This window comes from Euprymna scolopes, chromosome 16 (genome assembly GCF_053919585.1).
Source record: "Euprymna scolopes isolate OS-2025 chromosome 16, ASM5391958v1, whole genome shotgun sequence".
NCBI lineage: Eukaryota > Metazoa > Mollusca > Cephalopoda > Sepiida > Sepiolidae > Euprymna > Euprymna scolopes.
In genome coordinates, this window is record NC_136497.1 from 20,805,751 (window position 1) to 20,830,883 (window position 25,133).

The 25,133-nt window shown below is 32.0% G+C and overlaps 1 protein-coding gene across 1 annotated transcript in view; it reads right to left on the reverse strand.

Annotated features, from left to right (window-relative positions):
- Positions 1 to 1,507: 1,507 nt before the first annotated feature.
- LOC145296307 (uncharacterized) overlaps positions 1,508 to 25,133 on the reverse strand; it is a 153,724-nt gene continuing 130,098 nt past the window's right edge. Inside the window, exons 33-35 of the mRNA XM_080142507.1 lie at positions 22,847 to 23,020; positions 11,893 to 11,989; positions 1,508 to 8,532 (exon numbers count right to left, since the gene is read on the reverse strand). Coding sequence (XP_079998633.1) covers positions 8,307 to 8,532; positions 11,893 to 11,989; positions 22,847 to 23,020 — 497 coding nt within the window. The 3' untranslated portion in view covers positions 1,508 to 8,306. The remainder of the gene's footprint in view (positions 8,533 to 11,892; positions 11,990 to 22,846; positions 23,021 to 25,133) is intronic.

Genomic DNA, 25,133 nt, shown 5'->3' on the forward strand with positions numbered 1-25,133 from the left:
AAAGAAAATTCATAGACGACTCTGTATGTGTTTAGGTAGCCATTCGAAGAAGAATGTAAGCATCCTGTAGAATAAATCTGTTTATTGTTTAGGTGTAATCCACAACAAGTTTCATCTTGTTATTTCCGGAGATACAACAACTGTTTGGGCTCGTCATGGGATTTATTTGTCTCTGAGTATGAGATTCAGTTGTAAAAGTGACCTTTTAAAGATTAAAGTTTCAATCTCAGTGTGGGTAACTGGAAATACAATTGCGAATTACTTAGAACTTTTATTCAGTCATGGCTGATGAACCGAAAACATGAATATTTTTTAAATATGCTAAGATGGTGCTTATGCATCTGTTACAACACTATTTTTATTTATTTATTTTTTTTTTTTTGCAATAGTATTTTCGAGTTAACTTCAATTTTTACTATATATTTGTTTATTAAATTGTTAAGTTAAGAATGGCTTTCTAAATAGCGCTATTATTTCAGCACGGTAACAGATGCACAAGCACCACTAACACTTCTCCAATTGAGATAGAAAATGTCTGACAACAGCAAGGTATAAGTCAAGTCTGGACGATATGTTGTGCTTGATGGGACGTGTTTGAATAAAGAAATGTTCACATTTTATGAAGCATCAGCATCATATATACATATATTTTTAATAGAAATTGAAACAAAAGTGATGCGATTTTAAAATGGAAAATTATTTATTATTATTTTAATATGCTAAGACTTTTGATATCCAAAAATAGCTTCTTCGGAGCTAGACTATTTTTTTTTCTCATTTCATTGGTATTAATCCCAGGGAGGGGGGGGGTTGCTTCTTAAGATATGCAATAGAATAAATAAAGGATTGTGTTCAAAATTCTGTTAGTCTGACAAGATACACCTGAAGAAAGTCGGAGGTTACATCGATCGAAACGTTGTGAAGATGAGACTCAAAATGAGAACAGTAATCCGAAGAATTCAAATAATACGAATAACCAACCCTCATCTCAAAAATTCAGAAGCGTTTATTGGTCTGTTGCCAACAGAAAATTCTGGAAGAACATTCATAGTCAAATGGGGTAATAAAAGAAAATTGCCTGAGACACAAGCTTGATTAGCAAATTGAGTTTTAGCTCATCCATAAGTTATGAACCAGATCTCTTCAGTATCCAGTTTTGTGGGGTTACAATATTTTTCTTTTCTCAGTTCTTAGAATAAATTGTAATGAATAACTGTATGCTTCGTTAAAGGAGAAGGAAACAAAAATGTAAAAAGATTTCCGGGCAATGCCGAGGCAACTGAGAGGCCTGGATAATGCCGAGTAGATACAACGAGATTTTAACAAATGCTTGGCGGTACTTTATCTAAACGTAATTTATTTTTTTTTTCAATAATTTCCTAATATTGCCTGTGTTCTCGTTTACACACTTAATCGCAAACAAACTTTAAATATAAAATATATATTGTTAAAAATTAAAAACACAAATAGATGTTTAAAGTTAAAAAGAAAACAAAAACACAGTTCGTTACATTTATTATCCAAATATTTCTCAGATTTATTCAGACTTTTTTTTTTATAATATTTCTTTATTAAAAAAAAAACAAAAAATACAAAAAAACAAAAAAGAAAAACAACAGAGAAACACTTTTATATTAGGGAAAAAACTTTTTACAATTTTGTAATAATCATCAGCTGTCTTTATGATTTTTCCCCCCATTTTGACAATCTGTTATAATTATAAGACAAATTCATGTGTATGTGTGTGTCACGCAACTATGAGACTTACACACTGAATTGATATATTTTCAAAATTTTGTTACTATTCACTGAATATTATTGAAATAAAAAATGCAATAGAAAAAATAAAACAATTTTTTAAAAAATCCTATTAAAAAAAGTAAATTATGAAATAATGCATTTCCGTTTCTTTTAAATTTGAAAGGAATTTGGAAGTATTTAAACTGCCAAATGGAAAATCATTTCTGGTGGCTTTAAAATTCTCAACATACCTCGTGAATTAAAGGACTGAAAGTTTTGGAGACTAATTACATTCAATAATTTTATAAATAAATTAAAACAACATTGCCATAAAAAATTAAATTTTAATGCATTTGGTACAAATTATTTGTCCCCCCCCTCTCTCTCTCTCTATATATATATATATATATATATATATATATATATATAATGTGCGTGTTTGTGTAGCAAGTTGAAACGTACCCACTGATGAAAAAACGTTACATCACGTTTGATTTTTTTGTATATGACCGATAAATAGAACAGAACCTAAAAGGAAATAAGCCCATTTGTAATTTGCCACAAGGGAGATAATCCTGATCTCCTTGATAAAAGAAAAAGATTTTATTTAAAGTGGAACTCGAAAATTATACAAAAAATACAATTTTAACATGAAATGTAATTTTGTTTTAAAAGTATGCTAAGACAGTGTTTGCAATAGTATTTTGAGTTAAATTCAATTTTTACAATATAGTTGTTTATTAAATTCTTGGTTACAAACACCCTCCCCTCCTCATGTTAAGAATGGCTTTCTAAATAATAGTGCTATTATTACAGCGAAATAACAGATGCACAAGCACCGCTAACACTTCTCCAATTGAGATAGAAAATGTCCGACAACAGCAAGGTATAAGTCAAGTCTGGACGATATGTTGTGCTTGATGGGACACGCTTGAATAAAGAAATGTTCACATTTTATGAAGTATCATTTGAATATTTTTAATAGAAATTGAAACAAAAAGTGATGCAGTTTTAAAATGGAAAATTATTTATTTTAATATGTTAAGACTTTCAATTCTAAAAATAGCTTCTTCAGAGCTAGACGTTTTTTTCTCTTTTTCTCATTTTGTTGGTATTAATCCCAGGGAGGAGGGGGGCTTGCTTCTTAAGATATGAATATTTCTTTATTCAAATACGTGCCACCAAGCACAACATATCGTCCAGACTTGACTTATACCTTGCCGGACATTTTCTATCTCAATGGGAGGTTCGCACCCATCCCTTTGGGATTAATACCAACAAAATAAGGAAAAGGAAAAAAAAAAAATACAAAATCTAGCTCCAAAGAAAATATCTTTAGATATAGAAAGTTTTAGCATATTAAAAATAAAAAATGATTTTTCATTTTAAAAGTGCATCATTATTGTTTTGTTTTGTTTTTTCTAACTTGGTAGTCACCACTTATCAAAGCCCTAAGGATAAGGGTTAATAAGTGTAAGACGGTAGTGTAGTAACTGTTAATGGTGTAAATTGGGTAGAATTTGATTATTTATGGGGACGGCTCAACAAGAACTTGTTTAGATTGGGTTTGAAGGCTACCAACTTGTATTCAACCGGGAAGCAGGTCAGCAGAACAGTGTTCCACAGGCAGGCAGTTCTGGAAAACAAGCTTTGCTCATGAAATCTGCATTAAGATTTAGGCAAAGAGAATAGAGGAAATCGTATAGAGTGGTTGTAGGTAGTTGAGCGTTTTTTGTGAAAGTTTGGCAAAGGAGGATCATTCGCAGTTCAGAAGTATAGTCAACTCTAATTGTGAAAACCTAGCCTCGATGTGAAAATGTTCCAATTACCAAACCGGACTTCCTGTTTTAGTTTAAAATAAACAAATAAATCGACAAGAAAGAAAAATATGTGAAACTTTTGAATACGTTTTTATTTTTATTTAATATATTGTACAGATTTATTTGTAACTAAAACAGGAAGTCCAGTTTGGTAATCGGAACATTTTCATGTCGAGGCTAGGTTTTCATCTGACACCAATACGGTTGCACTTAGAGTTGCCTAAATATTCATATGGTGCTTTATGTGAATATTTCTTTATTCCAAATTCTTTCTTTTTTTTTTTCAATTTTGTAAAAATATCAAAGCCATGGGTTATTCCTCTTGTTGCATATTATAAACTTGTCTTCCATCTGCTACCATTTATTTATAGCGGCCATATTAAAAAATCCAAAGTGACAAGTTATTTCTTTTTCAGTCTTTCAGGTACACGATACAAATTGCAAGACAAAAACATTAAATATAATGGCTTCATGCAATAATAAGTTATTTTCAAATAGTGCAAACCTGCATTTTAAGACTTTCTATAAATTTATTGTTAAGCAAATCCACGTAAGAAATATGAATAATTTAAAAACATGCAAAGACTTGCAAAATCTTTTATATTCTAATAACTTTTATTTTATTTGTTTATTTATGTCACAATTACTTTAAAACGATAAAATGTTAATTCTGTAAAAAAAAAAAAAAAAAAAAAAAAAGAAAGAAAAAGAAAAGAAGAAATGTACCTGAATGAAACATAAACTGCTATTCTGCCAGGTTAGGACTTAAAAAATAGTTAATATGTTGAATGTTTTTAAAAAATTTGGTTCACAAAAAAATAAATAAATAAAACAAAATAATAATTTAAAATCGTATATAAAATAAAAATTAAATATGGATGACAACTTTATTTAGGTGCCTTTTTTCCATATTTTTTTAGACACAATAAAATATTTGGTCATTTAACATATATGATAAAAATCCAGAATAGTTCACACCCAAATACTCCTACCCCCCCCCCCCGCAAAAAAAACAATAAATAATAAGTAAATAAATAAAAAACACATAATTTATGTAAAACGCACTAGAATGAATTTCTCTACAGAATCTGGCTAATTTTAATGTGTAGAAAGATTTTCTTAAACAGTAAAATAATAAAAAAAGGGTTCTTATTCAGAATTCTACCTCATTAAAAAAAATACAAAAATACAGAATATTTTTTATGATGTATGATAAAAAAGTTTACACTCAAGAACCCATATTCTTCCACCTCAGATGGTGGAAACTGCCCTTTTTTAATTATAGAAATGATTTAAAAGATTTTTTTTATAGTAATAAGCCCCATAAATCATTTCTATATCTTATAATTAGCCAGACTCAATTGGAAATTTCATTATATAAATTATGTTTTGCCTTTTTTTGTTGTTTAATTTACAAATTTAAGTGTTAACTATTCTCTACTTTTACCAACATATACATATACACAGCACTCGAACCTACGATTTTTTTACATATACAACAAGCTCTCAGACTTTTACTACATTTTCCAGAATATTTTATGCTTTAAGACAAAACCATGTTTTCACCATCTGCTGCCAATTCTACATTCGTTTATTTACGAAAATCAGATTTTCATAGTTTGCAATGATCCATTACCCCATAATAAACCCCCCATTTCATCTAAACACTAACACCATCACTGTTCTGAATTTTTTTGATGAGGATTGATTATTCGTATTATTTAGATTCTTTGGACTACTGTTCGCATCTTGTGTTTTATTTGCACAACGTTTCAGGTCAATGTAACCTTCGGTGTATCTTGTCGAATTTGGAAATCTTTTTGTCGAACTCAGGAACCTTTAATTTAATCCTTGTGGGTAGCATGCTCTCGTTCCATCAGCGATGACTCAGTAGAAGTCTTAAGGAAATTCAGTTGTAAAGTTACAATTTTCTGGAGGTCTAAGGTTGTAATCCTCAGTGCAGGCAACACTCAGAATACAATTACGAATTACTTAGGATCTTTACCCAATCATGGCTGACGGAACGAGAGTATGCAACCCCCGTGGATTAAATAAAGGGTTCCATTCAAAATTCTGTGCATATTCCTGAGTTTGACAAGATACATCTGAAGAAGGTCGGAAGTTACATCAACAGAAACATTGTGAAAATAACATTCAAGATTAGAGCAGTAGTCTGAAGAATGCAAATAATACAGATAATACAATGTAATAATAATAATTCTGCAGTGAGAATGAAGGTATAGGCATAGAACATAACAGTAGAGTTCATTAGAAAAACAAAAGAATAAATATGGCACGGAAATGAACAAGTGAAAAATACTTGGATCTGGAGGATTTGAAAGCAGAACTATTTGTCATTTTCATTGCTGGTTTGGTGCTATTAGACTGGCCTAGTGTTGAGGAGAGTAGGAAAAAATATACAGTATTATAGGTGATAGGATCTTCTGCAACTGAAACGTCTGGTATTTTTCTCCATAAATACTTGTCTGATATTTTCCATAGAAAAATGGACTAGGAAACATTCATGAAATTCAAATAGACTATTTATTTAGTTTATAAGTTGTACAGTGTTACGTTCTGTATGTAGACATATGAAGTTGTCAGATTTTCGAAGTCAGGCCCAAATAGCAATCTGTCTGATATATTGATACTTGATTCAGACTAGGCTATTTGTTATGGCATACACACACATGCACATACACATACACGCGCATATTTATAAACAAGAAAAATTGAGGGTGAAAATAAAAATTGAATGAATTACAATTTTATTTCATCAAAACTCAAACAAGGAATTTAAATAAAGAAGAATAAAGAAAAATCCTATGTTTGAATTTTTGATGGATTAATAAATATTGTAATTTATTCAATTTTAAATTTCATCATTCAATCTTAAATTTCATCATTCAATTTTTCTTGTTTATTTTTATTGCTCTATCTAGTATATTTAGCTGTTTATTATCTTGATATGTCCTAACATAAAGATAATGTTTATCTTTGTAGTTTTAATTATATTTTAATTATATATATATAATTAAAATTGAATATTTTATTTTTATGCTACTTTACTTATTTTATATTTAAGATATATACTATTATCATTATTATAATAATAATAATAATAATAATAATAATAATAATCATCATTATTATTATTACTGATAAATGGAGTGGTATGAACATATATAACAAAAACTAATTTCCTATCATAACAAGATATATGTATTCTTAAATAGTTCTAAATTATGACGTTTGGCTTACTTAACTATTATATTTGAAGTTGTGTGCGGCGCTGAAGAATAGACCTTTTGGAATCATAATAAAAAGTATAATAAAAAAGTATAATAAAGAATAAAATAGTTCAAATCGTTTTAGAAACGATTGTACACCAAATTTTGTTGTCTTTGAATCCTCATAACTGATATAAAAAATATGCTAATTTTATATTTAATTTATCTACCTGCTTATATATATATATATATATATATATATATATATATATATATATATATATATATTTATCGATTTTATTATTATTTTTTCTTCTTGAAATACTTATTCAAGCTAGGAAAATTATTAAAATGGAAATATTTTCATTTATTAACCGAAACAGATTAAAAGGAAGTTATCATGTGCAATTACAAAGAATTTACAAAAAAAACAAAAAAAAAAAACAAATGTACATATAAATTAAATTATGCGACATTAAGCATGTCTGTGTGTGTTCGAGTGCATTTCTCACCTCCACATTTTTATTATTCATTCTTTAAAATCCATTCATTAACCTCAATACAAAAACGAACTTGAGTTCTTATTTACAAAATAATTTCATTACGAAATTAAAGTCAGCAAAATTTATTTCCGTTGGTTCAAAACAAATCAGTCATATTCTTTTTACTCCCGGATAACACCGGATAAGTACAGCTAGTTAAACAAAACAAAAAAGTACAATATAACACCATAGAATTTATTGTGTTTAGCAAAATTAATATAGCGAAGTCTCTCATGCCATACTTCAGATAACATGTCTCCAATTCGTACAGAAATCCTAATTATTTTCTAACTGTATCATTGATGCCTATTAAATTTCTACAGGATAACACTTCCAAGTATATTAGCATTCTTACAGCATAGTATTCTCACAGATAAAGTAAATTAGCATTGTCACAGCATAACACTCACAGCTTAACAAGCATATTAGCATTCTTACTGAATAGCATTCTCACGGCTTAAAAAGTAAATTAGCATTCTCACAGCTTAACAAGTATATTAGCATTCTTACTGAATAGCATTCAACTAAAAATGTAAATTAGCATTCTCATAGTTTAACAAATATATTAACATTCTCAGTTGGACTATTAAGCATTCACACAGACAAAACAATTTACTTAAAATAAATCAAGAACAGTCGTCTTCACCTAATAAAGAGTTCCGTCTTTTCCTCCAAATGTCTTGATCCGTTTTGTGTTTGAAATTATCTTCTACATAAAATTTGAACTTTGTTCTGCAGGAATCTAAAAAAATGGGAATTGTTCCGATCAACTTTGAGTGCAATTAGTTCCACAACTGATGACCCTTTCTGATGATACACTGTTTAAAAGCCGCCACACCATTCCCTTGGTATGATGCTGCTCCTAATGTCAGAGACAAACAGAGACATTGATAGACATTGAAAGAAAAATTAAAAGGAGTAGCCGGAAAAAGAAAGAGTTCGAAGAAGGAGAGTTAGAAAGGACAATTTTTCATTCATAAATGGTTGTCATTATCATTGTCATCGTGTTGATCTTTGACACTTGGTGCCACATAATGCCTGGGAATGTGAGTGTTTGATGGACCGCCTTTGTTTCGCATCCACAAACGGCTTGACTGAAGACTGTGAGATGAACAATATTTGTTTTTATAGAGGGGATCAATGTAGGGCTCATTAGAAGTTGTTCGATATGATTTCTGCATCATGGCTTTTTTGTGTCTCCTGAAAATATAAATTAGAAAAAAGGCAAATTTAGAAGAAAAATACAAACTTCACTGTGTATAACAAATTAAGACACGACAAATGGCCCCTGCTGATTCTCTATCCAATATTTAGGCATGTCATTCAAGCAACCTGGGATTGTTATGTCAAGAACGAAAAGTAACCGATTTTAATTTAGACAAACTGCCATGTTGTTTTATTTTTTACCTGTTTTTCTGCTAAAATATTTGTAAAAAAAAAATACGGAGAATATTTTTTTAAAATTATGAATCAAAAATAAAAAGAAAATAAATGTCCCCTTTAGTTAAAAAATGTTTGGCAAACATTTACTATTAAAAAAATACTTCCCAAAAAAAACACTTACTAAAAACACTCATTTAAAAATACTTACGAATAAACAGTTACTAAACACATTTGCTAAAAACATTAAAATACACCTACTAAAAATATTCACTACTTACTAAGAAAACACTAAAACACATTAAAAAATGCAATTATTAAACATTTTTTAGTAAAAACATTTACTAAAATGTTTACTAAAAACTCTTACTAGAAACATTTATTAAAAAACACTTACAAAAAAACATTTACTAAAATCATTTACTAAAATAAAGATTTACTTAAAGCACTTACTAAAAAACATTTATTAAAAGGCATTTATGATTTACAAAAAGTAAACAAACATTTTCTTTTTATGTTTGACTCGTATTTTTTAAATATTCACCAAAATCTGAAAAAAAATGTTTGCTTTTATAAAGATTTTTAGCAAAAAAAAAAAAATAAAATAAAATAAAAATAGCATGCCAATCCGTCTAAATTAAAATCTATTACTTGTTATTGTTGACATAAGAATCGCAGATGGTGTGAATGGCATGCCTATATATCACAAGAATAGAAATTGTCAGGAGCCATATACCATGCCTTAATTTGTTGTATATAAATACCAAGTAAAACCACATGTAACGAAATTCTTTTTGAAAAGAAAAGAAAATGAACACAACTATTCTATTATTCAACTAAATATCTACTCAGTGATAAGTAGTATAGTTTCCATTCTGCGAGATCTGACTGTAATTTCACATAGGATCAGTGAATTTATCGACAGGGATCTCCTCTCAAGAGCAATAGCTCTTGACATATCAAAGTCATTTGATAGGGTTTGGCATAAACGTTTACTTCACAAGTTTTCCAGCTATAGAATATCTGGAAGTGTTTTCTCAACAATCAAATCTTTCTCTCTGATAGGTTTATACAAGAAGTTGTCAAAAGGCAGAAGTTCGAAACTCATAGTATGGATGCTGGTGTGCTTCAAGGATCCATCATGGGCCCAACTCTTTTCTTATCTTCATCAATGATCTCCTAAATCACATTTTAAGTTCATTCATCGACATATAAGCAGACGACACTACCATCTAGAGAAAATGTTTGTTTACTTTGTGTAAATCATAAATGTTTTTTAGTAAGTGCTTTTTAGTAAATGTTTCTAGCAAATGTTTTAGTAAATAATTTCATTAACACTTCAAAGGCCAGCAATGACCAAGATCTCTAAGTCTCTCTCATCTAACCTTGAGCACGTGGTACAATGGGGCAAAAGGTGGCTGGCCTTTGGAACTTTGTTCTGCTGGCTTGCTTTCCAGTTGACTTGGTCATCTTCAAGTCTAATGTTAACAAGTTGTTGTTGAGTCTTCCTTTTAAATAATCAAATTCTACACAATTCCTACCACTAGCGATCACTACACTGTTGTATCAGCAATCACCTTAAACTCATTAGCTCTTATCCTCGAGTGGCTTTAAGCCTTGATAAATGATGACTCCTTTGTAAAATATATATCTTTATAATACTAAAACTAAAGGCTTGATATGTTTAGTATTTAATTACATACATGATGGCATCCACCTTGATCAGGTCGGGATAGCTTCCTCCTGGACATGCATCAGATTGTGAATCATAGGACTTCATATATGATGATCCATGACAAGGTCACATGATATGTTTAGTTAGTCATGATTCCATTGGTAAAAAGCAACTACTTGTTTGCCAGAGAACGTTTCATTTGCTACGTAAAAAGCTTCTTTAGGATCAAAGAAAGGGACTCAAATCTTACATATATTTTTAGACAATTGATTTAGAGAAAGGTTGGACCGTGTTCGAGTAAGAAAAAAGAAGAGTGTCGCAGGTCAGCCAGCAGTTATCTTCAGTGAAGATCGTCTATGCTGGCATGTCCAGTTGTTATCAAAAAGTATATATATTACATAACTGGAGGGAAACATGGAAGACATTTCATACCTTTATTGTCTGGAGGTCATCTGTCTTCAACTGCTGGGTGCTGTGATAATGTGATACGTACAAACACAATAGACGTCACCAACGAGACATACTGGAACTTTTAAATGCGTGATTCTGAGACATGACACCCATTTATATTTTATATATATAAATTTATTCCAGATTGTCTCAACGTCCCCCTAAGTCTGCAAATTTGTTTCTACATACTTATTTTCGTCCAGCCCTGCTTCTAAGGCTTCAAAGCTCATAGGAATGCATGTCTGCACGGTTTGTAGAAAACTCATAGACTCTTTAACTCCTCTTTGACCTGTCAGTTCCGGTATGTCATCCGCAAAAGGACACGTTTCATTTGTGAGTTCCGTTGACGTAAGGTATCCAATGACGTCTCATTAACGTGTGACCTATGGTTACGTATGCTTCCTGCTCAAGGTCAACCTACCATATATTTTGCTTATATTTAGCTAAGCTAATTTTCTAAATAGACTTATTTTTACATTCCGGTGACTGGTTTTATTTCTCTATACACTAATTCTTAATATCATTTATTTTAAGCAAGATCACTGGCTGTTGTCCGGTCTAATATCCAATACAGTGGACAGAGACTGGAGAGAGAAGAGAGGATGAGGTTTATTTTTTTTATGCTTGCCAAGTTCTCTCTGCTGACCGACCGTGATTCCCAAAGGGGCTAAAAATTATCCCTTATGGGAACATGTAGAATCAATGTGCCCCATAAACTGATTGATCAGTGTGTTACCGATGTTCTCAGTAGGGGGAACATTGATTCGTGAGAGAAAATAAATCTTGTATTTTATTTGTGACTGCCACACCAAAATCTTTGCTTTCACATTCAGCAGATGGGAATTTGTCCAGTGGAGGGGAACACAATGATTCTATTCTGGACAATGCTGTGTAGCACAGCTAATTACTTACATAATATCCACATTTTCACTTTTAACTTTGAACATTATAAAAAGTTAGAACAATTACTTAATCTCCAAGATAAGTCAAGAAGTGATCGTATATGGTCATACTCATGATTGAAATGTTGTTCGATTTCATGAAGAACTGCTTACCTGTAATAAACGAAGAGTACGGTCAGCAAAAGGATCAGCAGAAAAATGGCCAAGAAAACTCCGATTGCTGTCCCGATGATGGTCATTTTTGTGTTCTCTGAAATGATAAAAGAAAAAGCATTTAAAATGAAAATGAATGGGTTAATCATAAAACATCGAAAATGGAATCCAAATATTGGATTACAGAAAGTATTGTGTATTTTATTAACGATCTCATGGGAATATTTTAGGGGATTACTCTTTATCATTTAATAAGTAAAAATTTGAAAGAAGATAAAAGAAAATACACAAAAAATAATTTCTTTGTTTTCGAAATGCACTAAGATTCGGTGTGTGTAATAAATAAGTTTATTCATTTTTTTTTAAATAACTTTACTTGCTATTTAAATGTTTAAAATGCAAATTTACAATCACAAAATTAATTTTGCAACATAAATTCTAAAATTCATTTTTTTGTTTCTTTTAGTTTTTTTTTGTTTTTTTCTTTTTAAATTTTAGGTGTTTGTTCAGAATTCCTCGTCCTGAAATAAATAAATAAATAAAATAAAAAATACATCTGTATGATGTACGTACCCTTGATGGAAAGAAAATATCATATACCAAAAATCATAAATTAATCAGGTAGTTTTATTTTTAAACAAGAAAATAAACTTTTATGGCTAAAGGATGAGCAACAATCTTGCGTTGCCATCTTAAAAATAGGCTGAAAGAAGAAGGGAGATAACTCCAAAATAACATGCGAGATTTTAGAAAGCCATTCTTAATATGGCCCATTGATAAAACTCAGATTCCTTTATAAGTGATGTTTTTATAAAAATAAAACTACTTGATCAACTTACGAGTTGTTTGGCATGCGATATTTGGAGCTTCTATATTAGAAAAACGGCAATCTTGACTAAAGTAGTCCACAAGATAGCGGCCGCAAATGGATGAACAAAATGGAATAGAACGTAAATTTCAGCGAAACGAAATTAGTGAGTCGACTGTGCAGCCTAGCAAGAAAAATAAAACAACAACAACTGCTGATAGCAACAACTGAAAATAACGCGCTTTAATTCTTAACTACTCTGTACTTATGAATATGTTAATAATGAAATTAAATAGCTAAGAAATGTTTTTGTTGTTGTTTCAATTAGACTGTAGTTTCACACAACATTTTAATAAACAAAAGATACCGTAGAATTAAATTTCATCGACCCTTTTCTGCATAATTACCAATACACTTTCGCTAAAATTTGCGTTCCGTTCCATTTTTTTTTTTTTTTTTTGTCATCCGTTCACGACCGCCATCAGACTACTTTAGTCAAGATTGTCTAGAAAAACGGAAAATATTGAATTTAAAATAAAGAAAACGGTACCTACATAATTTCCATGTCGTAAATAGTAACATATCAAAACGATAAGGTCGAAAAATAATTATTAATGAAAGACTGTTTTCGATTGAGTTTACATGGGGAATAAATTTTGTCCGATATTTTGAATTACGTTCGTCACGTAACGTAAGCAACAGAACTTAGTTATCTCCCCTGTCAACTTATCTATCCGATCGTTATTATTTGAGACCTGAGAATTACGTAGGTATCATTTGTTTCATTTGAAATTCAATTTTTTTTTTTTCGTTTGTACAATAAACACCTTATATTTTCTTTCCATTACGGGTTTCTTTTCTTTTTTTTCTTTCTTTTTTTGTGAGAGGAGATTCTGAACAAGCGCAAAATTGTATTCCAATTTAAATCTGATCATATTTATTTTGTTGTTGTTGTTTCTTTTACTTCAGATTTGGAATGTTGTCCATGACTTCAACGGCCGCTTCAAGTCAATCAACACTTTATTTGGACTATTCAAAACGTCAGTCTTATGACTCAGCTTCTTGCTCCTTCTATTGATTTTACCAAATTTATTTCAAGTGGAGTTCGTTTTTTTAAATTGAGCAAATTTTATTCAAACTGCAAAAATTAAAATGTATATATATTTAAGAAAAGAAAAAATGATTAATAGGACAGTTTGAATAAGAATTGGGCATAAGTGCACTTAAACTCTTTGAAAATGTTCCCCCCCCCCCATTTTTGGGAGAGTTATACTAGTGCAAGGCGAAGACAATCAAAGATGACTGTTAAAATTGTTAAGGCTTATTTTATTTAATTAAATTAATTTTTTTTAAATATTGCTGCTAAATTTGTAACAATTTCAATTAAATTCAATGAATGTTTCGTTATTTAATGTTTTCTGTTGTGATATTTTATTACATTATTGAACTTGATTTGAATGACCAGAAAAGTTTGGCTAAAAACCAGGTATTAACTTTGGATTGTCTTCCTTTCCTGCTAGTATAACTCTTGTGCGAAAAACTGAATGAGAAAATAAAAAAATATATATAATGAAAAAAAAGAAAAAATATATAATAAAAAAAAAGAAAAAAGGAAAAAAACGACAAAGATTTATTATTGAGAAGAAATATTTATGAACATTTAAAAATATATTTTCAACTTTTTTAAAAACATACTGAAGTGAAAACTATATGTTCATATTAAAACATATTTTAAGTATCTATCTTGGATTAAGAAAACTGTTAACGTCAATGCCATTGCCTTTATTTTGTATATATATATATATATATATATATATATATATATATATGTGGGAGTACCTCAGGGGTCTATGCTTGGACCTTTAATATTCTTGATATTCATAAATGACCACCCTGATAAAATTGTTTCTGAGATGGATATATTTGCTGATGACATGACTCTCTATAACAGGCACGAGGGGAAAACAAATGAACATATATCTAAGGAAATGGCAGAAACACTAAAGGATGACTGCCAATCTGTAGTGGAATGGGGACAAAAATGGATGGTCACATTCAATGCTGCCAAGACTAAGCTTGTTTCCTTCAATAATTACAAGAAAACTTCTTTACCACCATTAGCAATGACCCGAAAGTACTTCCTTTAAACTCCTCAGCCTAACATTTACAGGGAACATGAACTGGAATAAATACATTGAGAGCATTGCCAAGGCTGCTGCGAAGAAGGTGGGCTCTCTCTACCGTGCTAGAAAACTACTTATGCCTGAAAGTATTCTGTACCTCTATAAGGTCACCATTCGCCCATGTATGGAGTACTGTTGTCACATTTGGGATAGTGGCTCTGTTACTTGTCTCTCACTTCTTGACAGGGTTCAAAAGAGAGTCACCAACCTGATAGGTCCTGAACTGTCATTTAGGCTTCAGCCTCTGTCCCATCAACGAAATGTTGCACCCCTCTGCCTTTTCTATAAGTACTTTAATGGTGAATGCTCTGATGAACTACAAGCACTTGTACTCCCTCGACATGAACACCCCTGACAAGCAGCTAAATCCCACTCCTTCACAGTAGAGATCCCTAGGTGTAGGAAAGCCTTCTACTCTAATAGTTTCTTCCCCAGAACTGCCAGACTTTAGAACTCACTTTCGGGATTCTGCTTTTCCAACTGTACTGACATGCAGAAGTTAAAATGTAATGTGAACAGACATCTTGCTACTCATCTCCCGTCATAATACCCCTGCAACTTATGTCCCTGTAGTAGCCCCCTACTTCAAAGTGGCACTGTGCTTTGTTTGGGGTGAAAATTGTATAATATACACACACACACACACACACACACACTGGCACCAAATATAAAGTTCGACCTTGGCATTTTTTCAAAAAACACAACTTAAGCTAAATTGAATGTAACTTTTTAAACAACCTATACCTCATTTGATTCGCCTTTTATTCCTCTATAATTTTACATTTTCATAATTGACTTTTAATTGAAGTATCCTAATGCTCACATCAATTTAAAAAAAATTAATTTCAAATTGAGAAGGCAAAAAAAACTCCAAAGTAACAAATGAACTTAAAACATCTACCTTTCTGACAGCAAAGCATTTCTAATCGTAATTGTTGTTCCAGGTTGTACAACGTAACATTTAGTCCATATGCCTGGACTTTCTCTTAGTGATCGTCTGGAGCTCATTAATCTCCACCTTTCTGGTTTACCCAATCGAGAAATCGGCCTCAGATTGAAATGTGATGAAAAAAAGGTATGAATTACTGTGAAAAAGCACCAAAATACCGGCAGTGTCTGTGATTCCTCTAAATCTGGTCATCTTAGAGTTACTTCTTACAGGGAAGACAATGTTATCAAGATCCGCAGCCTCAGAAACAGATTTGAAATGGCTCCCCAAATCCAGCAACTGCGTAATCTTGTTAAAAGTGCTCTCTTTCTAAAGTTAAGAACAGATTGAAGGAATTTAATTAGCGAGGCTGTGTTGCAAGACGCAAGCCAAGAATTTCTATAAAGAACAGAAAATGCTGTCTGGACTTCATCAGATGCAATTAAGATTATGACTTTTCATATTGGTCGGAAGTGATTTTTAGTGACGAAAGCAAGTTCAATAGGCTAGGCAGTGATGGTAAGTAGTACCTCCGGCGAAGGAAGGACAAAGAATTTAATCCTAGGTGCATAGTTTTAACGCTGCAAGGTTGTGGAGGTTAAGTTTTGGTGTGGGGTGTTATTAATACCAATGGTTCAGGGCCTATAGTTCGCTTGCAAGGTCGAATTAATTGGACCAAGTACATTAATATGTTGACTGAGCATTTTCTACCCTAATTTTGGCCGGAATTTAGATGATAATCTCGTCTTCATGCAGGATAATGCTCCCATTCACACAGCTGGCAATTTCAAGAGGTTTCTTGAAGAGCAAGATATTCCGTGTTTAGATTAGCCTGCACAATCTCCAGACTTTAATCGAAAACGTATGGCATTACATACAGCCACAGCTATGCAATGATAAAATTTCAAATCTGGAAGAACTTTGGACAAAAATTAAAGAGAAGTGGAATGCTCTTTCACTGGAGTATTAACGCAGACAAATTCAAAGAATTCCCAAAAGATTGCAGGCTGTCAAACTGCAGGAGAGCTATTCTATTAAATATTAACAAGTTCATTGTGTTCCTGTTGTATTTGCGTTGCATTAATGTTATAAAGTTAGATTTCAATAACAAGTTTACATTGTGTGGAGTTTCTTTTTGCCTTTTCGATTTGAAGTTATTTTTAAAATTGACATGAACACTAGGATACTTCAATTAAAAGTCAAATATGAACACGTAAAATTATAGAGAAATAAAAGGCGAATCAAATGAGGTATAGGTTATTTAAAGAGGTACATTCAATTTATGTTTTTAAAAATGACAAGTGCAGACTTTCTTTTTTGCGCCATTGTACATTATATATATTGCCACAAAAAAATAATTACATCCAGGGTATATATTGACACATTAGTACGTGTTTTTAAATGTATGTATAAAGTACATAGTTCATTGTCATGCGAGAATAAATAAATGTCCATTGTAACATACTGTGTGTTAGCGTATTTATGTGTGGCGTGTTTGCGTGGGTGGGTGTTTGACACATGCAATAAGCATGAGTATGAGACAGTGCTTTCAAACGGGCTACTAACTCCAGTCCATTGAGAGCATGGTTCTTTAAAAGACACTAAACAGTTATACCTTTTTACAGTTGCATATTTCACATTTATTAGTTTGAATGTTTTAGAAATACATGTATACTACAGTAGGTCGATTTTCATTTTTATTTAAATATTAATACATGTCCATGTGAAGAAAGTTGGCATTGACACCAAAAACTAAATTCCTAACTTGCACCAGTTTTCGAGTAATTAGTTTGGAAAATCGTCTAAGAAAAATAATCGAAGTAGTAGAAATCATTTTTGTTTTGTTTGTTTGTTTTTATTAACTTTTTTTTTGTTGTTGATATTTTTGACCAAAATTTTAGGCACATTTCTAGAACTCGAGTAGCAATCGACTAACCAATTTTCAGAAGCTCAGCTCTTGTAGTTTTGAAGATATTTGCACGCATGCAAAAATCTTCCACAAAAGAGAATATTCCAATAACTATTGTTAGACGATCTATATAAATAATTGTGTAACAATTGGTGCAAATTGGCAATCATTCCATTCCTCTCACTATTTGAGATGAAGTGATAGTTTTAGTAGTACATAGTTTTATGGATGCTGAATTCAAATGATTCCTTGAACAGAAAGAACGTACACCTATTCATATACTGTCTTCGAACAACTTTCTTTTAGTTTCGAAATGTTTGGTAGGTAAAAGATAAAGAAAAATACCTACATCTGAATCCCCTGTCAGAAAAACAGGGAAGCTATTCTTCATCAGCGCTTTGGAGGCCACCATAGTTTTATTTTTGTTCCTATTTCTTAAAATTATAAATTCATTTTAACACTCAAAGTATATTAAAATAAACAAACAAACAAAAAAACATAATATTACTGTCCATGTGAGTTAATCTGGTTCATAGTAAAATTCTGTTAAACTTCTTTTAAAAACATCTATAATGCTATATGTCAACATGATATATATATATATATATATATATATATCACCGAAGTTAAGCAACCTTGAGTCTGGTCAGTACTAAAATGGGTGACCACTTGGGAACTCCAGGTGCTGCATGTGCGCTCCACTTATCTCGACATTGTCTCTAGTCGTCTAGCTCTTCTCCTTGCCACTGGACTCAAGCAGTGCCAATTCAACAGAGATATGATTGGGATTGCACAACCCTTGCCTCACAATTACATGCACAAATACTCTCACAAGGAGTATCCATTGTCTTTCAAGGCTGAACAAAGGCATCCATAATTCTTTCTTTGAAAACTTGTTTTCTATATAAAAAGCACCCATCTGTGAAACACATTACTATGGGACTGCTTTAATGTAGACTACAATATAATCTTCAAATACAATGTCAACAAGTACCTATTAGTCCGTCGTCTTCAATAATCAAATTTTGTCCATTCTATTTCTCTCGGAATATTGTTTATTATTCAACTAACAATCTCAATAATAATAATTATTCTTCAGTGGCTTTTGGCCTCTTGGCAATAGTAACTCATTAGTATAAAACATATAATTTATCAACTAAAATCTTAAAATTTCATTAAGAGTGTATAAATATCTGATTGTTGTTGAAAAGATTAGCACATTGCTTTTCTTTATTATGATTATGAGAAGCTGGGATCCTTCATCGCCGCATCTTCATTCAAATATTTCAACATCAAAAAGGGGATGGCAATATCTGCTTCTAATGATTTGAGCCAAATATGGACATCACATCTCAGCAAAAACATCAAACTGAAAATATTTAAATATGTAATACAACCCACTCTCTTCTATGGTTCGGAAACATGGACACTTTCAAAAAAGTTAGAATCATTCCAGAATGGTGGATATATTTGACTTCTCATGAGAGCCTAAAATCTCTCATGGAAGACCCATCCAATCAAACAAATCTATGACAAACTTCCATTTGCATCATCTATTGTCAAAGCAAGACGAGTCCAGTTTGTTCTGAAGCAATAAATGAAATTATTCCTTCCCTATTTCTATGGAACCTTATTACCTACTCCAAAAGTAGAATGCTCACATACCCGGATGTCATTGCAAGAGATGTCAATGTTGAAAGGTAGTATCTGGAAGCAGTCATGCAGGACTGGGATATCTGATGTGAACGTGTGAACTCCATCATTTCGACTGTGGTCGAAACATGATGATGACCTTTGCAAATCGTAATTTTTCTGTTGGCAGAGGGAAAGTGCGTAATCCCCTAGCCATGGCAGTCATACATCATATAGGTAAATATATATATATATATATATATATATATATATAAGATGATTGGAAAATAATGCAGTATTATAAAGTGTTCGTATTTTGTTACCGAGATATAATTCTTACAAGAAATGAATATGATAACAAAGTCTGTAAAGACCCATGATGCAGTGGTTAGCGTACTTGGAAAAATCAATTGTAAAAGTGATGTTCTCCTGAAGGTTGAAGGTTCAATTTTCAGCGTGGTCAACCGAAAAATATAATTGCAAATTACTTAGAACCTGTATCCACTCATGACTGATGGAACAAGAACATGCTACCCCGATGAAGTAAATAAAGGGTTCCATTCGAAATTCCATGCGGAAGGTCATGTTGGTGATGTTCTTGACGAATGACCAAACGAAGTAATCCAGTCAATTCAGGTCGGAGAAGAGCGGGCCAATGAGAGAAGGGTACAAAATCGTAACACTCCTTCTGAAGCCAAGCCTGGGTCTCTTTGGACTTGCTGGCGGGCGCAAAGTCCTGTTACCACACCTGGAGTCTGCTAGCGGCCACCTGATTGCATCAGAGGATCACCATACTGTTTAGCACATCCACTTTTATAACTATCCACTCATGACTGATGGAACAAGAACATGCTACCCCGATGAAGTAAATAAAGGGTTCCATTCGAAATTCCATGTGGAAGGTCATGTTGGTGATGTTCTCAACGAATGACCAAACGAAGTAATCAGAGCGGGCCAATGAGAGAAGGGTACAAAGTCGTAACACTCCTTCTGAAGCCAAGCTGGAGTCTCTTTGGACTTGTGGGTGGGCACAAAGTCCTGGAGTCGGCTAGTGGCCACCTGATTGCATCAGAGGATCACCATACTCTTTAGCACATCCACTTTATGTTAACTTTCAATTCGACTTCGTAGACGTGAGGTGATATGATGTGGCTCTCACTTGAAACCACAGCAAAAACTATAACCGTGACCGCAAACTTTGTTTTCATCAACCTGGGTACGTCCCTGTTACTCATGGCAATCCATCGATGCATTTTGAGAGTGCTGGCAATCGTTCTGTTGTCATAACTTGGATTGGTAGAGAGCATGAGTTGTACAGCGGCGCATTGCTAATCTCGCTCGTTGAACATTCTGTCACTTTCAGACATGATTGTAGGCTCCTATCGCTCTAGGGATTTGTACACAACTAGCTAACTAGTAGATGGTTAGCAACAGAAAAAAGAAAACCGGTTTTCATCAAACGGAAATGGAATCATGTTATCTTTTCTAAGGTGACAATTTTATCATTTTACCCTGTAAATGCAGATTTTGTTTACAGAGCTATACCGGTCAAAGAAATAGGAAGACTCTTATGTTACTTATTGTTTGTTTTGTTTGAAATGTGACACTCATAGCTATGTAAAGTTTATTTACCTACTTCTCACTTTAGCAAAGTTAGACACAGTGTCAGTTTATACCAAGGAATCTATGTCCCCCATAATAGGTAATTTGGATGGTTATACAAATATCCCATTATCATTGCTCTGTAGAGAACCTCAGTTAATCAATAAGAAACAAATCCTCCATACTAAAGAAGGAGATGATACCTGAGAGGATGGCCTCTTGAGATCAAACATAACCAAACTTGACTATGTTTTTAATCTGAAGGTTAAATTTTTGTCCAAAAGCCATTTATACTCATGTATGTGCCAATTCTGGCAGGTGTGACTTGCTTTGCCCACTCAAGTTATCACAGAAAGTTATATTAATTGCTGAGTTTAAAAAAAGTGATACTCTTAATTTTAAAAGAATCTTAAAAAATAATGCTCGGTACTATTTGGAAATAACATATTGAATAAACTAGTTTTTTACATTGCATAAAAGAGTAAGCTTTAGTGTTGAATATGAACGCTAACATTGAAAGAAAAACTTTTTATATTGGAAATTTAATAGCCGATATATAGACAAAACAAAAACAAAAAAATGGAAATGGAAATAACTATGTTCGTATAATACGGGAAGGGAGATAACTCTATAGTGAATACAAATGTCAAAATTTTATTTGCTAAGAAATGTGTGATGATAAGAAACAAATTTATTTAATCTGTTTATATGTATTCAACATAATTAAAGTTTTCAAAATTTTACGTGCATGATTAAATTTGTTATAACTTACAATAAAAAAAAATTAAATTATGCTCTTATGCAATGATAAAATGTTTTAAAATATTGCATTAGGACTTCACCCTCCAAAGTTAATGTTATTCCCCCTAATTTTTTATTTTTTTAAAATACTTATTAGGTCTGAAGGAAATTAATGGTAATAAATGTGGCTACCATTTTTTAAGTTCTCTTAAGTTTTTAAAAACAAAGATTGCGTAAATATCATACTTGGTCTTCGGGTCAGGATCAAAGTGTAGTATCTTCAGATGCTGCACTTCAATTTCTTGTTCTCTCTCAGTGGATCCTTCACAACTGAGACAATTTTTTATTTTTGTTCATTTTTTCCGCATTAAAAAAGGACCCTGGTGTCTAACTCTGTCCTGTGGGGAGGCATTGTAGATAGGTACTCTTCTGATCTTTTCGGATTTATGTAATCATGCCCATATTCATTATATTTTCTTTTAAAGTTAATGCGTTCTTATTCTTCTGATGAGTCAGTGCGGAAAATATTCCAAAATTGACATAATAATTATATGAATGTTTCTGTGCTATGAAACAGGTGCTGTCAAGAATTGAACATGTTAACATGCTAAAAGAAATGGTAAGATGGACAACATCTTAGAATTTAGAATATCAATTTTTGTCATTTTTAGAGAGAGAGAGAGAGAGAGAGAGAGAGAGAGAGATGGAAGAGATAGATTAAAAAAACGATTTTTAGGTAAACAAGTTGACATATATTCTAAAAATTCAATATAAACAATAGTATACGATTATTTCTCACACACAGTTTTTTTTTTTATAGATATCAAGTCTCTTCATTAGCATAGGGTATAGACACCAATTTAAAAGCTAGAACATATCATCAAGCAAATTCTATAGAATGAGGAAGAGTGGGGATATGGTAATTACAATATCATATACCATTAATTTCAGACAAGTTGCTATTTTGCCCACATTTTCAGTGAAATTGTAGAATAATGCATTTTTTTGTTTAGGAATAATGAGGCACCTAGTGTGTGAAGACAGTATTAGTTTGGCGTGCAGGAGGCAGGGTTTTATGTATCCCTATCGCTGCTGGCACTGACTGCAAAGGTATATGCAATAGAACATTGAAATTATTTTCTCTTTCTTACCTGTACATTCTTCTGATGTTGTAGCTCCCTCTTCCAATGTTTTTGATGTGCCTGCACACCGTTTACAAGCAGTTTTCCCTTCTTCATCTTGATAGTAAGAGACAGGACAGGGTTCACAGGTTTGTGTGTCAAGATTGTGAAATTTCCCAGCTGGACAAGGAATGCAATTATAACCTGGAAAAAGAACCCAACAAAAACGTTATTTAAATCTGTGAGTAATATCTCGCAAACTCCAAAACAAATGATACATTTTTTAAATTCATGATACTTGCTCCATCATATGTATTGACAGAGTATCTGCGACCTGAGTCAGGGCTGCCAACAAGAACCAAACAAAAGAGTCAACCACCTGCTCTCCATGGATGATCTCAAGCTGTATGTCTGTTCAGACATTGACTTAAGTCATCACTTCCAGGTCGTACATACTTTCTCTAAAGATAATGGAATGAAGTTTGGTTTGGACAAATGTGTCAAGTGCTCACTCAGAGCTGGGAAGAAGATCCAAACGAAAAATATACAACTTGGTGAAAATATTGACATCAAAGATTTAGAACAGGGGTTCTCAACCGGGATCAACATGGACCCTAGGGGTCCATGGAATATTTCTGGGGATCCACAGGCAAAACATAACAAAATGGGGGTCCACAACGATATTTTGGTGGTCCATGAAGAAAACCAACTCAAAATAGTTTTTATTAAAAATTTAATTTCTACCGTAATTTTGTATAGTTTTTTTTTTTTCAATCATTCAAGTTATTTTAACTATAATATTTCTATTTACCAGGTTTAAATTAGTTTTCATTTAAAAATAAAGCTTAATTATATAATATTTCTTTGATTATTAAAACCTCAAAATTTATATTAGTGAAAAATAGAAGATTGTCTTATGACCAATACTTATGAAGGGGTCCACCAAGATAAAAAGAAGGGAAAAGGGGTCCATGAGTAAAAAAAGGTTGAGAACCACTAATTTAGAAGAACAGAAACGATATGAATACCTTGGCATAGAAGAGAACAATTCAGTTTAGCATTCTAAGATGAGAAAAAAAATTTGCAGAGAATATGTACATCGTCTAAGGAAAATTTGTAAAACACAGCTTACTAACAAAAAACAAGGCAACTGCTATTAACTAACTAGCCATGCCTGTTATGAAATACAGTTTTAGCTTTATTGATTGGCCACAAAAAGACATTAACAGACGAGATACCAAAATAAGAAACATGTTGACACTGTACAGATTAATGTACAGAAACCAGTGTTTGCCTAGGCTGTATCTGCCCAAAGGAGTAGGAAGTATGTGTCGCTCAGAAATTAACCATCAACATCATGTAAGTATTGTGAGCATCAAGCAATATATGACGAGTTTCCAGAATCCAAACCTCATGATGGTACAACAACCTCCATCACGAAATTGGCCAAACATTTTGGACAAGACTATGAATTAAAAAAACGTATCATTTATTTTATTCATAATACTTACTTCATTTTATGTATTGACATGTATGTGGAAAGTCCTGAGAACATCTATCAGAAAAAACAGTTGGAAATAAGTCATACACCATCCATTATGACTATGCAATTCCTACAAATACTTAGAAAACGGAGCAATTAAACCTGACATAGTGATAGGGAACAAGAAGGAGAAAGAAACAACCTTAGTAGAAGTCAGTGTTCTCAATTATGCTGGGTTAAACAGAGCTGAGAGGTAAAAAATAGCAAAATACCAAGGTCTTACTCATATATACAACATGAAAAGAGATTGGAATCGCAGAAGGATTTCTATCATTCCAACACCTAGGCTGTATCTGATTTAAAAGCAATCGACTCATAAAAAAGAATTTCCAAAACTATATATATATATATATATATAAATATATATATATATAGTAAGTTATAAAATATATATGGCGATTAAGCTACACTCAATATTCCGCATTTCATCTACTCTAGGACTCTTCAGGAATTCTACTGGATGCCAAACATTTTCCTGCTATCTCATACATTCCAACTGAGATATCTTTTAAAGATTCTAACGGTCCCTTTAAGTTTTATTTTTTGTAAGTAAAAAAATACTCGAGCTGAGATCGAAACCAAAAACTAAACACAGAGAGTCAAATATGATAACCATTAGACCAGTTTGCCACAATCTTTAAAAAAGTGTTTTCAAATCTTGTGAAACTCTTGATGAACAGATAAAAATCTGATAACTCCCAAGTTCTAATTTTTCAATTTTGACGCCTTAGCAGCCATTTTTCCGGATGAAAATCAATTAAAAGGTTTTCTACA